The sequence below is a fragment of the Pieris brassicae genome, chromosome 7, assembly GCF_905147105.1.
Source record: "Pieris brassicae chromosome 7, ilPieBrab1.1, whole genome shotgun sequence".
Classification (NCBI taxonomy): Eukaryota; Metazoa; Arthropoda; class Insecta; order Lepidoptera; family Pieridae; genus Pieris; species Pieris brassicae.
Window position 1 is genome coordinate 9,308,573 of NC_059671.1, and position 17,137 is coordinate 9,325,709.

A 17,137-nucleotide genomic window follows, 5' to 3' on the forward strand; every position below is an offset into this window, starting at 1 on the left:
TAAGAAAGCTGTGAATCTATATTAATGTTTTTAAATGTGGAGATAACGGAGACTCACTAAATCACTATCTCTTTTGTATAAAAAATTATAATGTTTTCTATAATACTCACAAGTCATATGACGGAAGGAATCTACTTTCTTTGCTTTTTAATAAATGACAAAACGGTCGGTGTGCCAAATGCCAACTGCCAATCTACATTCAGTAATTCGTCTGTGGTCACATTAGAACGGGACGGACGAAGGGCGCAGGCAAAATTCTGTTATCTGCATAATTTTGTAGATTTTCTTTAGTGGATTCATAAAAAAGCTCTGAACGGTTGCAAATATGGGATTCGGAGACTATCCGAAAGAATATAATCCATCGGTCCACGGCCCGTACGATCCTGCTCGTTTTTATGGCAAACGTAAGTTCTTGCTGAAGCAAGTATCATTTGAAGTAATGTTCGATTATGTAATTTAATTTTTGTTTTCAGCTGATACCCCCTTCGGTCAGTTGAAGTTAAGTGAAATAGGATCATGGCTTGGACGCCGTAATAAGACTCCCTCTGCATTCATGGGGACTATTAGTCGAGGTAAAAAAAAAATATTTATTATTTTAGGTTATTTTTCGTATTGACCTCTCCTAAGTTTACTCCTAATTGACGTCTACTAAGTTTCAATAAAATGTATATATATATATATATGAATTCTATTACATATATATATATATATATATGAATTCTATTACATATATATTATATATAATACAATTCACACATTCTTAAAGATCATACTAACTAAACATAACTATGTACATTGTTACCTTTAAAAAAAACATTTAAAAAGGACTTGGTATTTAAACATATTCAGTTTTCAAATATTTATTGTGACAATTAAGATTATTTATAATGATAAATTGATGATGAGTCCCAGAAAATTAAAATTAATTGAACCAACTAACTAGAAAAACATTTCTCATTTCAGCCTGGTGGAGGTGGCAGCACAAATATGTGCAACCTAAACGAGTTGGAATGGCTCCATTCTTCCAACTTATTGTTGCTAACATGATATTCTTCTACTCGATCAACTATGGAAAAATGAGTAAGTTTTAATAATTTAATTGTTCATCTATGTTAAAAGATATGTCTGGTGTTTTTTAATTCTTTATTTGAACATCACAATTGCAACTAGTATTTATTTAAAATAATCTTTATGAAGTGCTTTAATGTTTGGTTTATTAACTTATTATTTTACTTTTCAGAGCACCACAGGAATTACAAATACCACTAATCAATGGAAAATTCAGATTCAACATTCTACATTGTTTTTTATTCATATTGTAACTTGCAAAAATGTGTATTAGGTGTTGATTCAGATTAAATAGTGTAAACAGTATACATCATTTTCAATAGGTATATAGCCTGTACATGGAATTTTCAAAACCTTTAAAATATGCATTATTTATAGAAATTTTATTGTATAGTATTAGGTATATTTGGTATACCAAAGACATACTATTTTTAGCGTGTCAATTTTCAATCTTAAAAGTCTAACACCTGTGCTAGCAACAACTAAATATTTGTTTAGTAAAATAAAGGAAATAAAAATCTTGATTATGAAAAATATGTACTTAGATTACAATAATTTACTGTGTATGCACGCAACATTCATTCAAATAGTAAAGATAAACACTTCAAATACACTCCCACAGGTCTATGATGATGTATCACAAAGTCTTGAGTTAATTTATCTGAAACAATAAAATATTGCCTTATTTAATACGGTTCGATAGATATAAAACATTTAAGAAGTCACAGTTTAAATAGATAGATAGTTTAAGATAATATAATTCTAAAAATAAAATTTACCTTGTACATATTTAATAACTCAATATTAGATAACAAGTTTCAAATAAAATCCACACAGGATTCATAGCGGTTTATAAATACTATTATTATGAAGGACAAAATTAAAGCATTGACAACTTTATAAAAAAATACACCATACCTACTGTATTTTAACTATTACAGATCAGATCTACCCATGTATTTGGGCTTAAGTTCTTCTATCCTCTTGATGAAGTCTGTTTTTTCTATACAACCATCACAGTTTTCATCCCAATCATTCAGAATTTTCTTTAAATCTCTAACCTTCAATTTCTTTAAATCAACATTATTTAAGTCAATTTGCTTTTCAAAACGAAGGTCGCAGATTTGCGCATCTTTTTTCCTCAATTTTTCACAAATTTTATCACTGGGCATTGACCAGCTAAGGGGTTTCGATAGCTCACCAAGGATGCCGGTGGCAGACTCTTCTAGTCCACCTAAATAGTAGCAAAATCTGTTCTCTTTATTCTTTGACCCTTTACAGAATGTTTTAAATTCGGCCTCTATTAATTTTGGGTCCTTTTTAATATTGTCTGATAACGTCGCTGCAAATTTATCCACTGTTTTTATACAAACCTCGCATTCGCCTTCTTTCAACGCGTAACATTTCTGAACGACAGTTGCAAGAAATAAAAAATAAAAAAAACTGTGTTTGTACATATTTATGCTTATGGATTGTAAATATAAAGTAACTTTCACACAAAACACCTGAATTTTAGAAAATCGTAAATGTGATTAAGGTTGAAGAAGAATCTCGGCGTTTCATCAAAACGAAGACGTTGACAATTTTACTTGGCGGGCTGTGATTGGTGCACGTAACTTTTTAAAGTTCGTTTCAGCTTACGCAAAACGCGGTAAGTTAGGTCTGAATTAGGTCTGAATATAGATAACTATCTGTAAGTATACAAAACATTCTCGTAGTTTCAAGTTTAAGTAAAATAACAATATTTACTTGCAATTATTACGTAAACATAATCCATAACGAACTCTTCATTCTCTTATACTAAAATCAAAATTATTATTTGTCTTTTTACATATAAACTAGAATATATTGTTTTTATCAACTTATTTGTGTTAAGTATCTCAAGATTCTAACATAATATTTTTAAATCAAGGTGAAACAAATTATGTAAACAATTTCACAATTATTAGATATTTAAAATTTAGATTATTATAGAACTTCGAACCTGTTTCCTTTATTTTACTGTGGAGGCATTGGATCTTCGTTTAATAAAAAAAATAGATTTACATACTATTATATAATCTGTGCATAAATGTTGTCATGGTAACAACTTTTGTTTATCAATACCAAAGTATGATCGATTATTTAACATTTTGTTGAAGGTGTATCGATTAGTATTTTTAAATTAAGATACTTTAACAATGACTGGTCATATAAATAGGCTTCAGGATAATCCGCGGGCTGCATTAGAGCAGCATATAACCACACTGCAAAGCGAATCAAAACTGGAAAGGAAACATGCTTTACAGAATATTTACGAAGAAATATTTGAAAACCCACAAAATTCTGACTGTGATTTAACTGTAGTCTTTCCTGATATATACGCTTATGTGCTCAAAAGTTTCTTAGATGAGTCAGAAGCTTGTAGAGAGAAGGCAATTGGTATCATGTCTAACTTTATTCAACATTTACCTCTTAATGATTACTACCTTACGTACATATTGCCTGTAATTGTTCGACGCATAGGTTGTCCGGAGATTGTTGAAGAATCTGAAGAAATTCGCTTGGTTCTCATTGAACTTGTCCATGTAATTATTGATAAATATAAGGGGACTCATCTGTTAAGTTCATTTATAAATGATTTTACAAGTATTTTAGCAAAGACAAGCACAGATCCCTTCCCTAAAGTAAAGTTGGAGGCTTGTGAATGTATCATACTGATAACTAAAATCTTGCAAAGGGACTTTCATTTTCAGTCTGAAAGTTATGTTAAACCAGTTTTATCAAATTTTGCCCACCAACATTTTAGAGTGCGAGTGGCATCCATAAGAGCTATAGGTATATTGTAATTAAAGTTTGCTTTAATATATTAATTAATTAGTTTTGATTCTATATTGCAATTTATTATTTAACTTTTAAAACACATTGCTGTATTTTTTAGTATATCCTTTATAATTTCAGGTGCAATAGTCTTATCAGGAAATGCTAAGTGCTTTGAATTATCAATCACACCAATGGCAGAAAAGCTGTTTGATGAGAACACCCAAGTTCGTTTGCAAGTCACTTTAGAGGTTGGCAATTGGATGCTAAGTTATAGAGACCGGTACTCTTTTTGGCATCGCATGATACCACTACTTTTAACAAGGTAAATCATAAAATAATATAATTTTCTTTTAAATTAAGAAGATCGCTGTTTACCTACTGGGGTCAGCGTGCAACTGACATCCTAAATTTAAATATAAATTTTGTTGCACAATTAACATTGTTCTGGTAATATTTGTGCTCCATAAATAAAATGTATATTAAACTTGATTGTAATAAAACTAAAAATGTAAGTAAATGCCTACCTATAACAATATGATATATATCCATGGTTAAAAGTCGTGAAGTGAAATCATTTCAGACTTAGTAACAGAAGGCAGATCGACCGCGCCGTTTATTCGTGACATTCAATAACGATACTGATCGCGAAACAAATGCAGAATTGTGTCTGCTGAACTGAGGGTTTAAGGAATTCAAATATATTATTATTATTATTGTTATGCATATAAACACACTAGCAGCTTAAGCTGATGCGCGCGTATTTGGAGATTTGGAGACACTATCCAACCTATTTTTAAAAGAGTTCAAACTAATTACACTTTCTTGAGACCTATTCCAGTGCCAGAAAAAAGTTCTTTAGGAAATTTTTTTAATATTGAGTGGTCTTCAGTTTTAAAGAACTACCCCTCAAATTTGTATTTTCACAAAAAAAAATGCTTCACAATTCCTGGAACATTATAGTGGCCAGTGAAAATTTTATTTAGGTAGGTAGGAAGGAGGTAAGAGATTTCTTCTTAATCGCCTACTTCCATAATCAGCAAGGTCGAGTGCTATCATTATAAGATTTGTTCCTAACTGACATGACCACTTTCGTGGCTTTTCTTTGAACTCTTTCTAGCATAGTAATATCCTTTATGAAATAAGAATCCCAAATGCTGTAGGCATACTTTAATAGTGGTCTAATGTAACATTAGAGTGTTCTTGGTGAAAGGCATTTGAATGATTTTCTCACTAAATAGAGTATGAAATTAGCCTTTTTTACAACATTCATGATGTGACATTCCCATTTCAAGTCATAACCGATAGTAACACCCAAGTCTTTTTGCGTGAATACAGGCATTATTTGCTATTGACCTAGGCGATAAGTACTGAGCGGATTTTTCTTTCCTATGTGCAATATTGTGCAAATTATTAACATTTAATGACAGCAGCCACTGCTTGGTCCAATCAAAAATGTCATCAGTATTACTTGAGATTGGGACAGTGGATTTCCAAAAAATGTAATGTCGTCGGCAAAGATCGAATGTGAAATCTGTAGTATATTCTTTAGATCGTTAGAGTGCAGGATGAAAAATAAAGGGCCAAGTACTGACCCTTGAGGTACGCCACTTAATACTTGTCGAGGCAAAGACAGTATATCGTAATCCAAGTTAATATTTTTCTCGGATAGTAGTCAGTAGTAGTAGTAGTTAGTCCATAAAAGACGGTGAAGTGGGACACGGCCAAAAGCTTTCTCAAAATCTTGGTAGATTATATCTATAGGATCGATAGGTCGAAACTTCTTACCCATTGATTTAGGCACATGAGAAGATTAGTTGCGACACATCGTCCTGGTACAAATCCATGCTGTTCGCCGGGTGTAATATTTTTATCGAATAGGAATTTCCTCAATTTCTCAGCTAGCTAGCTAGCTACCTCCTCCTTAGACTTAATAAACTTCTCATAGTTGGAGGCTGATAATTTGTTACCTTTTTTATATATTGGCACAACATTAATAGATTTCCAATCGGACGGCACAAGGTCTGAGTTTAGGGATGCATTCATAATTTTGGCTATGTATGTGTATTGTGTGTATTTGGGTATGTGTTTATATGCTGCGAGTGATTTGCCATATTTTTTTAATAGTATGGATGGAATGCCGTCTGGTCCTGATGCTGTTGTGTCGTCAATTGTACTAGGTATTTTAAATTAATAGTTAGATGTTCGGTATTGGTCCATCAGGTTCTGAGGAGTAATTTAATGCCAATTTTGTATTTTTTTGTTTTTTGTGGGTAGGGTTTTTACAGCACTTTTAAATTACTAAGTTTTAGAGTTGATACACAACAAATAGTTGTTTCAAACAGTTCTAGCCAGGTTAAAAGTTTTCTATTTTTTCTATAATTAAATTAAATTTAAAAATACAGGGGCTGCGTAATACGATGTTGACTGAGAATTCATTTTTTTTACTAATAAATTCATTTTCAGCTTGAGTGACATGATGGCAGATGTAAGGGAAACAGCTACAAAACTTTGGACAGATATAGGATTGCAGTACTTGGAAGAGAACGAAGAAGACCTCAAAAAAAAGACTGACTTTCTTAAAGATGTTCCTACTCATTATCCCGATGTCAAAAGACCCAATTTGGGATGTAGGGTACTTGTGCAGACCAATATTGGCAAAATTGTACCAGCGATTGGACGAGGTAATCTCAATCACTATAGTAATTGTACTATCGAAATGTTTTGCGACAGGCGTACCCAGTACCTACTAACGCCAAATGAATTTATAGACAGAGGCATAGATAGAATGACATTAGGTCACGCTTTGTCACGTGACCATAGAAACTCGTTTGATGTTGGGGCACACGCCTGTCGCGGAGTGTTTTTGTCTCACGCTCTTGAGTCCGTCCCATATTGTGTTATTATTATTAGGGGAATGTTCTTGCTAAAAAACAGTTTAATGTTAACTCTTAACTCCACAGCCGATATCTATGGTAATTTAAATAGCGATCGCACGGTCTGCACCAAGACTAACTAACACTAATAACTTCATAATTACTTTGCATTACGTTAAAATTGCAACGACTATACTATAGAAAAATTGTTATAAGTAATATATAATATAGTAGGTATATTTATTTTAAATATACATCTTTATTTTAAATATATATCTTTATTTAATTAAAGGTGTGGCAATCCGTTAAAACTATATTTTCTACTTTTTATCAAGTGTAAGTGACACACTGAATATAACGATTCTAGAGATGGAAGGGTGGCAGGCAGATGCTCGTCTCCGTTCTTCTCAGTTGCTTTGCTGGTTATTGCTTTGTGCTGAAGAGGGTTCCACTCAACATGCTAATACAGTTGTAAGGACATTGCATAGAGGCGCCTCAGATGATGACCAGAGAGTTATCCAAGAGGTTGGTTTAAAAAAAATGTTTCTTTATATAACACGGTTTTAGTATCTTTCATAGTGGTTGACGTAGCTGTTTCTTCTTTTTGCTTATTTTGATTGACATATTTTTAAGCTTAATAAAGCTAACATGTTTCATTACTTTGCGAAAATACTCTTGATTTGGGAAGTTGATGAAGAATGTTGGATGTTCAATAGTTTTAAGTTTTTTTATACAGAATTTTTTATCTGAAAATCTTGCGACGTCGACGTCGAAAAGACATCGTTTTATCATATAAAGAGATAGATTTCTTACGAATAAATTATAATTCCAGATAAAGCGGGCTTCTGAACTTTTTGGATACTTCATAACCCCAGATACCTGGTGGCCGTTGCTCGAAGCAGAGGTAGATTCTTGGAGCGCACTCTTCGTGATTGCTAACATTCTCAAAGGATCACAAAGAGATTTGGTCAAGGGCAAAGTGATGAAGGAATTGTGCAAGGAAATGGCAGACCCAGATAGATGTCGAGTTCGCAAGGTGAGTTCTTTGCGAAAGGATTATACAGACGATTAAACATACCACGTATGGTTTTTTAGGTAGTTGGGTTTAGGTTGATTGGTCCTTATTTGGTTAAAATAAAACATCCTAATAATTCGTAGAGAAGAGGTGAAGATGGAATGTGTTTATTTTTAAAACTGTAGATTTATATACAAAAATTATCCTACACTAGCCACTAGTGGTAACATGTGGTACCAAGATGCGAAGGGTGCGTAGACGATAAAATCGAGGCGCGGCAAAAAGTTGGTCCTTTTCTGCGCGCAGCCGTCGAAGCGTACGAACGTGTTCTTCTCAGAACAGTTCGATATCGTGGTCTTACGATAACGCCAATTAACTGTTCTTTTCAGAACAAATTATTGTTTCATGACGATAACGTTTACAACTGTCCTTGTCAGGACACATCACTGTTTCATTACGACATGTACTAATCACCTACAGTTTTATATTGATACATTCATAGCTTTTTATGTTTAATGTATGTGTAGCAACCAATAATTAACAGCCTAGCCTTTAACTAAACGGCACCGTTTAACTCCGTCGGTGACGTCCGTCGATCCATAACTGAGCGTTTTTAAGGCAGTTTTTGGCGCGCACTACCACTATATGGAACCAGCTGCCCACTGAAGTGTTTCAGAAGAGGTTAAAGTAAGGAACTCGCATTCGAATATAACATAGATAAACAATTTACAGCCTAAGTACCAAAAGAATCTCTTACAAGTCTGTGATGCATTGATGGATCTTTGTAAGGACGATTGTAGTGCAATAGCAGAAGATCTTTTCACCATCAACTTTACAGTATACGCTATGCCGGTTGATGATAACATGCAATTCATGGCTTTGTGTAAGTACTTTTTCGTTTTAATTGTTTTAAAAACTAAAAAAAGTCCAAGTTTCTATATATTTTATGCAATACTTACATTTTTGTTTTGTATTTTGTAAAGTAGCGCGTATTTCTTTTGTTTCTGTGTTTTCTTGTGATATATTCGATAGAGTGTAAATATATTTGAAAGAAAAAACTATATTTTATAATTTTAGCGAATCTAGACAAGTTGCGAACCATAGAGAAGTGTAATAGTCTAACGTCATTGTACGAATGTCATATCCGTCGTGTCCTATCAGATATCACTAGTGACGCCCTGACTTGGACATTGCTTACACCGGATAGGTGTTTGTTGGAATGCATACTTATACATTCAGGTAATTTTAATGCTTTTTTAATTTTTTAAATTGTATTTTGTGTTTATATAATCTTCGAAAAGAAATAAAATTTAATTTTCATTATTCTTTGTATTATAATGAAAATAATAATTAAGTATGAAATTTTTTATCAATATTTTTTTAATGACGTTATCACGTAAAATTATCCTCCGTAAACCGACTTTACAGACAACCAAATAAAAAAAAGCATGATTCTATTTGATTTGATGAGCCTTGATCCCAATCAACAAACTAAACCACATATAAACTCCAAGCATGGCTATAACTGAAATATCGAAAAGCTCAATGATTAATATTTTGTACTGTTTCTACTTGTATGTATTTTAATGCATATTTGAAATCTCTCAAAATTTGGTGTTTTAAACGACATTTAGTGGTATTTTAAATTGGTCCTAGGATAAACATTTATTGACATTTGACAAAACTGTCTTTAGGTTCTGCAATGGGAACTCAATTGCATCTAATAGCGCCACTTCTACGTGAATGTCTCGCTGTACCAAAAGTGGACCCCGAAGTGAAACTGAAAATATTCACCGCCTTGTCTAATGTATTGCTGCAAAGAGAGACAAACTTTCGTAAATGCGAGCCTGAGAAGTTAGAGGCTTTCTTGAGGATTGTTATTCAAGGTAAGATTGTTTTACATGTAAAAGCTATAGAGTTTGTATTTTTGTTTGGTCTGAATTGGCTTAAATTTTAAATAAAACATAATTTTTGTGTTAGATATATAGTTACCGGCAAACATCTTGAACAAATGTCCTTGCCTGCGCAGAAGCGATTTTTAGGTATCACTGGGAGGTCGGCGGGAGAGTGACGTGTCGATCGCGTGATTGGTAAATCAGTTGACGTTTGTGTCCCGCGCTGTGTACGATGCGCAAACTTTCCCCAACTCTCTTGTTTAATGCTCAAGAAGTTTGTCGGTATCTGTAATTGAAGTTTGCGTAGTCGTTATGACTAAATTAATGTAGTAAAACTACGGAGATAGGTAATTCTTTATATAGATGACTATATGTACCGGGGTAGATACATTATTTTTTATGTAGGTAAAATAGGAGGTTCAACTGATGTTATGTGATAACACATTGCAAGAAGGCTTACAAGTGTGTTGCCGGCCTTGTAAGCATTGGAAAATGAGATACATACTAGAAATGCATGAATGCTCTGAAACTGCTAAATTGATTTTGATGCAACTTGAAACTGTTTTCTAAATCTGAATATATCTAATCTGATTCGATTCGATTCCAAGCAATCTGGACGAAAATATAAACACTGGTCAAGCTCTTTTTTAAGTTGGTTAAAAATCAGCGTTTGTATGAATGTAATTAATTATCCGCTTAATTCATTATGTTCTATTAGAGATACTTTTGCCGAACCTAGTTTGGTCTCCTGGCCGCACTGCTGAGGCGGTTCGTACGGCTGCTGTTGCATGTCTTTGCGCTGCCTTACAAGACAATGATAAGGGAGATGGGGATAAACAGGTAGGTTAGAAGATAATGTCATTTCAATGTGGTGAATTTTGATGATTTCTTTTTCTTAGGAGTTTCGGAGAAGGTTTTATGTGTGATATTAATTCATTTCGTGTTGAATTGTAAAGTTGTACGTGTTGCACAGACTACTACTGCATAATAAAAATAATTGGTGAGAGAAACAGTAAACCGAAATGTATACACATATTTTCATTTCTTCGTTCAGCAGTTTTTTTAAGGAAGTGATTAGCATTTGGATCCACGGATTTATTTGTGAACAAATAGTTCAAATGCTCGGAATTTATTATCTGGTTTTCTACAGGAAGTGAGTCTCTTTCCAACAAAAGAGTCCCTGGAACCTTTTCTTGAGGAATTAGTTCCTTTGCTAGCTGGTTTAGTAGATGACAACTCCGCATTGACAAGGCAACACTCATTAAGAGCAGTGTGCTCTCTTGCTTCTAGAGCAAAACAGAAGGATTGCTTCACTGTGGAAATGTTGCATAAACTGTATTTTGGTTAGTTTCATATTTCTTTGTAAATTATAATATTAACTATAAACTAAAAAGGAAGTTTCGCGAATGTAGTTAATGTAAATCGCGGTATTTCATTCGTTACATAATGTGGGGAACATATATATAGGACCAACTCCTAAAAGCCCGTAATATCGATTAAAAACAGTAGTTTTTGTTGTACGAGTGCACGATTAGAGGGATAATTTCAAATATGCATCAAAAAGACATCTATGTAGTATAAAATTTCGATCTTGGCTTAAGCCATGCTTTTACTTTATATTTGAATTAGTTTATTGGTTGGGTTATAGGCTTAATATAAATTGTATAGAAATGTGCATTTATAAGAAAAAAAATCTCCATAAATAAATGTTCCCTCTAAAAACCACTCGGGATATCTCGTTTTACTCTTGTTTGGGGAGAAAACCCAATGATGACATCACTGAACTGAACTACTATATCCTAGTGGTTACATATTAGTGTTGACATATTTAAACACTATCCCACTAGGTCCAACTATTTTTGACATTTATTTTACAGTCGCGCTAAAACGCTTAGATGACAGCAATGACAAAGTTCGTTCGTTCGCCGTTCAGACACTCTGTGTGCTATTTAAATGTCGACCGCCATTGTACAATAGCGAAGTCTTTAGCGCTCATATTGATGCACTGTTCAGCGCCATGCTTATACATTTAGATGACACTGACGAAGGATTTAGAAAGGAAATGCTTGGTATGGTTTTATTATAATTATAAAAAATATACTCTGACTCGTCACCCATGCATAATCATAAAGGTCTTCTACCTTTTTCTCCTCTATATCTCGTGTGCCTTAGAACTATGTGTCGCATCTATAATATTAGAAATGTTGTATATTTCAACGAATAAACAAAAAAATAAAATACTGGTTCGATTTCAAAAAATCTTGCACCATTAGGAAGATGTCCCACCAGCGACGATGACGGAGAAAAGAGCTAAAATTAGACACGAGTTTAGTCGCTGCTGCCGCTGTTTGGTCTCTTGGTGGCTTGAGTTCTGATCGCTGAGCAAGTAATGCTAAATGAGTATTATCTTTGATAGATCTCTTGTCGCTCAGCGACTAGTGGAGCGAGTCCTCGCTGGCAGTATGAACAGTCAGCTATCAACTATTTATATATGCATCTCTTTTGTTTACACGGAATGTATATCTTTTGTACGTTTCTTGAGCGACAAAATAGCCGATAGTTAGTCGTTTCCTCGCCGTTGGTGGGACAACTGCGTTGTAATGCTGATTTTTTCCTGAATAATATATGATTTTGACTGGTCAACAGCATTTTATTCCAATCCACAGACCAATATGACACACATTTCCGCTTGACCAATCTAATTTTTTTCAGATGCCTTATTAACCCTCAGTGATATAGACCCCTGTTTGCTCATGAAAAAAGTAAAAACAAATATACATCTCTATAGAAATAAAGCAGCGTATGAGAAATTGACTTCGCACTTAGAAAAGTTAATTAAGAAATAGAATTATTTATCACTTACAAAGTAGAAATGTTATGTTATGTTCTGTTGATTTTTACGTATTCAATTAAAATAATGAAGTCTTTAATTTGTATTGTGTAACCTAAAGGGATACCTAAATAAAGATTTGTTAAAAATTTCATTCTTTTTATTTCGTTACAAAACGTAGTTAGTAGTTATAGTTCTACTGGATATCATGGCAAATAGGGGAAAAAATTGTTGTGGGCAGTAATGGGGAAATTGAATTAAATAATCTTGAAACTGTTTAATTTTTATTTAAGTCTAGTATAGTAGTGAACATGAAGTATATTTGTTATTTGTATGAATAATGTTTTAGTAAATTACTAAATCAATCGTAAATTACTTTATTTAATAAGCTGAACCTGGTTTGAATGAATTTATAGCGTTAAGAATTTCTTCCGTAGAGTGAATATAAAGGCAGGCCTGGCACCTGGCACCTGGCAAGGCACATCTGTGGGAGGGTCTCAAAAGATAGGCATGTCTGGAGCATTGGGATGTTTGGAATTATGGGCTGCAAGTGTATTCGGGGTATCAGGCAAGTGTAGCAGGACATCTTTTGAGAAAAAAGTCTAGCGGCCCCCTTTTAATCTCCATCGTTAATTTTTTGTTCAATTTTTCTGAAAAATTTTGGACTTTTTCAAAATGGAATTGAACATTAATTTAGACTTTTGCGATCATTGCAATTATTTTTGACATGCACGAAACAATAAGGAAAAGTTAATAGTTTTTTCCATGAGTCAGTTTTGTTTTCTGTTAGGAAGTGTATCTAATCATACTGTATGCAGTATGATTCCAATGAAGAGGTATTCGTTTAATAACTGGAAATGTTTTTTTTATTCCGATATGAGATTCCAGTAGACCTATATCTGTGTCATTCATAGAATACCTATTTTTGTTATATAGTACAACGACTTTGACTTTTACAGACTACACTAAATCAACAATGACACTAGTTAACATCCAATAAACTTTAATTTTTAAATGTCAAACCGATACAAATCGCAACTCTCAAGCTAGCTCGCGCCGAAGCCGCGGTGAAGTCATGCGTTGTGCATTCGCATAAAACGTCTCATATTGATTTCGTGAGAATATTGATTTTATTCTGCCTTTACAAGACATATGCTGCTACATCAAATATGGAAGTGACTCGCAAAAGTATGTAAAGTTCTTGCACACAACCCATGTTTTTCAATCAATTGCGTGAACTATACAATTTTGTTTTATTTCAGATTTTAAAGAGGCGCTGCCTCTAGTATCTGAATCTATTGAAGAAGCAGACTTTCTCGTAATCGACGCGGAGTTCACGGGATTAATAGATGGCAGAGACGTCTCTATGTTTGATTCTCCTGAAGAGTACTATCTGACACTGTTAAACGGTTCTACACAGTTTCTTTTAATACAGTTCGGGCTATGCGCATTTATTTGGGATGAGAAAATGAAGAAATACCGGAATCATGCGTATAACTTCTACTTATTTCCCAGGGGACGCCCAGGATATGATAAAATGTTTGTGTGCCAAAGTTCTAGTTTGGAATTTCTTGCTTTACAAGGTTTTGACTTCAACAAACTCTTTAGAGACGGTAAGCATTTATTTAAAAAAAACAATATGAGAGTTATGTTTACAAAAAAAAATTGGAAAAATATTGTGTGTTTCATCATTTATTTAAACTGTTTAATTATTATAAATCTAGAATACGAAGATAAATATTGGTTAATATACTTCGTTTATTTGACTTAAACCTTTAAGAAGAAACTTCTATTTATATATAATATTTATTTACTGAGAATCTTGATCTTGAGAACAAGTAAATCAAATTATTGTATGTAGGTATGTGTGGACTCAGTTTCCACACTTAGACGTTCAATAGGTCCATTCTGCCTAAAGTCCTGGCTAACTAAGCCAGCCTAACTCCTTCCAAAAGCACAGAAGCCTCCTGGGGACTTCGCAGTCTTCACGGAGCGACCTCACTGTTCCGAGGATTTCTGCACACAAAATCAAATTGTTAAAATAATACATCTTTCCTGCCTTTTGGCTTTTAAGCATTTCTTTATTATAACACCAAGCTGTCCTCAATCAGAACACAACTTATAAATTAATTTGGTTCTATTTTAAAATCTTCACAAATTATTTTAGGCATATCATATATGACAGAACCAATAGAGACCAAGCTAAGAGAACAGCTGACTGAAAGGCAAAAATCATATTCTAATGACAAGGGAACAATAACTATTCCTGATGAGTATAAAGCTCAGATTGAAGAAATCTGGTATGTACAAAATTTGCAAAAATTGTGTCTTGTGTTGAAGTGCTTCCAAACATGTTAACAAGCATATTGAATTTAAATTAATTAATTTTATTTACCTGTTAAATAATACATTTACACCATTTTTAAAAAGACATTCTTGACTTATAAACAATAATACTTTTGAGTAATATGATTTGTAAAATAATAATTATTGCAAAGCCTTAGTTATTCTAGTACTAAATATTATATACAATGAAACACTGCAATAGCTTTGCAACCTAATAAGTTATCTTGCCTATATTTACTAGTTTCCAAATTGATCTACCTTGTATCTATGCAATACTTATGTATTTCATATATTTAAATTTGTTTATTGTCAGTTCTTCTCTTCCTTTCTACGCCCTTGATTAGAGAACTGGCTGCAAAATTAGAAGCATTTAATGTATATTTCTTTTTTATTGACATTCATAAGTGTACATTGTGTTACCTATATGAATAAATGATTTTTGCCTTTGACTTTCAAATATAATATTAAGAGGTGGCTCTTAAATTAATCAGCATAAACTGTTATTTTTTTTTGTAAATAAATTTATTACAGTACGAAAGTTGGTGCATTTGTCAAGGAGAATAAGTCAAATGAGATGGAAGTTGATAGATGTAATGCATTTGTGCGACGGCTGCTCTTCCAAGAGCTAGGCTCACGATTTAAAAATGATGTGTTCTTGGAAACTAAAGTATTCGAGAATAAAGACAGGTACAATACTTCAACTACATATTTGCAATTGAATAAAAATTTACCTACATTGAAATAATTTATTCTTAGACATTGTTTTTTTCAATTTTTTTTAATAATGTTTATTATTTAAATAAATAAATGATCCCCCAAAACTTATTTTTTGCATATTATACTTTTTTTAATGCAATGCAAAATACATTTAATAAAAATTTTAGGATTTTGAAAGTAACACGATTGTCATCATCAGACGAAAGAAAGAATAAGGATGACGAAAGGAAAGAGAAAGAATGGGAAGACTTGGAAGAAGCCATTGGTTTCTCGAAAATCGCTAGGTTAATTAGTCAATCGGTAAGGGTTTTTTAATTCCTTATATAACAGAAGATTTCATTAATGTCAGATTAGAAGAAAAAATTCATTGTCACTGTTACTGTTTCATTTATTTATTAACGCTGAGGCTGATCCTCAGATCTTCTGGCGAAGTCTCTCCAGGTTCTTAGACTTAGGTCTGTGGTTGATATTGTACTATAAAACAAATAGCTACCCTTTCTGTTTTGCCCTTATGGTTAATGTATGTCACAATTATTCTCATTTTGTCTTGCTTGTATTATTGACTGTCTTATTCAACTTTGGTTAGTCAAATAACTGTTCTGATAGAGAGTAAGACTTTAACTGTTTTACTTGGGTACCTGCAAAGCTACAGCACAATACTTAGAGCTCAAGTATGTACTTATAAATGAAATTTTTAAATATATATATATAAAAACAGATGAACACAGAAGAAAAAGAACTCTTTTTTATTTCATTCTGTGTACGATGTAGAGTCAACTATTAATGGCGTATATATTGTATTTTCTAAAAGTAAAATTTAAAGAGATAGAAAAAGTCCCTGGACACAATGGCAGGGGAATAAAAAAAACTATTAATGGTTTGTGTATTTTGTGGTCTGCTTTGATAACCTAAATACTTTTATTTCAGGGAAAACTAGTTATAGGCCACAATATGTTACTCGATCTTCTTCACACATTGAACCACTTCTTCCAACCATTGCCAGTTGATTATTCATCCTTCAAAGAATTTGCACACTGCATGTTCCCGAGGTAATATAAAGTTTTTATCTTGTACTGTTGTGTGGGATTCCCTATAGGGTCAATGTCGGGCGGGTCCGTCAAATGTGGACATTTATTTTGTATGCATTACTGCATGTGGGATATCACGCATGCGCTAGTATGTGGTTATTATGTATTAGTGAAGGGTCAATGAGCCCAGGTCTTTCCACTTACTTTTGTGTGTGTGTGTTTGTGTTTTATGTGATTGTTCTGTAATTAAATAAATAAATTCTCTTCGATATTTTTCACTTTTTATATTTGTTTTATTGTTGAGTTTTAGTAGATAGTCCTTTTGTGCCTGAGTCGAAATTTAGATGACATTTATTACGACAGTCAAGTCAAGTTTTTGAGAAAAAGTATCTTTCGAAGTCAAACGTAGCGGCTAAGCCTTTAACCCTGCTCTTAAGGTCTTCTATATTCCTTTATTGTTGCAAGAGTTAGCACATAGAATTAAAAAAATAAAAATAATTTAATAAGAAACTTGCCTGTCTCTGGTGGTTGTCACCAGAAACACTGATTATCAGCAGGCTCAA

The 17,137-nt window shown here is 33.0% G+C and overlaps 4 protein-coding genes across 5 annotated transcripts in view; 3 read left to right on the forward strand and 1 right to left on the reverse strand.

Annotated features, from left to right (window-relative positions):
* The first annotated feature begins 202 nt into the window (after positions 1–202).
* On the forward strand, positions 203–1,374 carry LOC123712120 (putative ATP synthase subunit f, mitochondrial). Its single transcript, XM_045665081.1, has 4 exons — positions 203–404; positions 474–572; positions 964–1,080; positions 1,241–1,374. The coding sequence occupies exons 1-4, from the start codon at positions 326–328 to the stop codon at positions 1,267–1,269; spliced, it is 324 nt and encodes a 107-aa protein (XP_045521037.1). The 5' UTR covers positions 203–325; the 3' UTR covers positions 1,270–1,374.
* Positions 1,375–1,592: 218 nt separating this feature from the next.
* Positions 1,593–2,649, reverse strand: LOC123712119 (mesencephalic astrocyte-derived neurotrophic factor homolog). 2 transcript variants are annotated; one of them, XM_045665080.1, is made up of 2 exons: positions 1,991–2,649; positions 1,593–1,729 (listed from the first exon to the last, which is right to left on the reverse strand). In XM_045665080.1, exon 1 carries the CDS (start codon positions 2,523–2,525, stop codon positions 2,004–2,006), a length of 522 nt encoding a protein of 173 aa, XP_045521036.1. In that variant the 5' UTR covers positions 2,526–2,649; the 3' UTR covers positions 1,593–1,729; positions 1,991–2,003. The 2 variants fall into 2 exon arrangements, with proteins under 2 accessions (XP_045521036.1, XP_045521035.1); XM_045665079.1 differs by having other exon boundaries at positions 1,987–2,649.
* Positions 2,650–3,157: 508 nt separating this feature from the next.
* LOC123712116 (dynein axonemal assembly factor 5) lies at positions 3,158–12,588 on the forward strand. The gene is made up of 12 exons (XM_045665077.1): positions 3,158–3,885; positions 4,009–4,192; positions 6,334–6,551; positions 7,111–7,268; positions 7,576–7,779; positions 8,491–8,641; positions 8,836–8,997; positions 9,453–9,644; positions 10,372–10,493; positions 10,804–10,996; positions 11,531–11,722; positions 12,366–12,588. The coding sequence occupies exons 1-12, from the start codon at positions 3,249–3,251 to the stop codon at positions 12,497–12,499; spliced, it is 2,547 nt and encodes an 848-aa protein (XP_045521033.1). The 5' UTR covers positions 3,158–3,248; the 3' UTR covers positions 12,500–12,588.
* Positions 12,589–13,522: 934 nt separating this feature from the next.
* The window catches only part of LOC123712050 (poly(A)-specific ribonuclease PARN-like), a 35,945-nt gene continuing 32,330 nt past the window's right edge, over positions 13,523–17,137 (forward strand). Inside the window, exons 1-6 of the mRNA XM_045664976.1 lie at positions 13,523–13,671; positions 13,746–14,096; positions 14,651–14,783; positions 15,361–15,516; positions 15,714–15,846; positions 16,474–16,595. Coding sequence (XP_045520932.1) covers positions 13,653–13,671; positions 13,746–14,096; positions 14,651–14,783; positions 15,361–15,516; positions 15,714–15,846; positions 16,474–16,595 — 914 coding nt within the window. The 5' untranslated portion in view covers positions 13,523–13,652. The remainder of the gene's footprint in view (positions 13,672–13,745; positions 14,097–14,650; positions 14,784–15,360; positions 15,517–15,713; positions 15,847–16,473; positions 16,596–17,137) is intronic.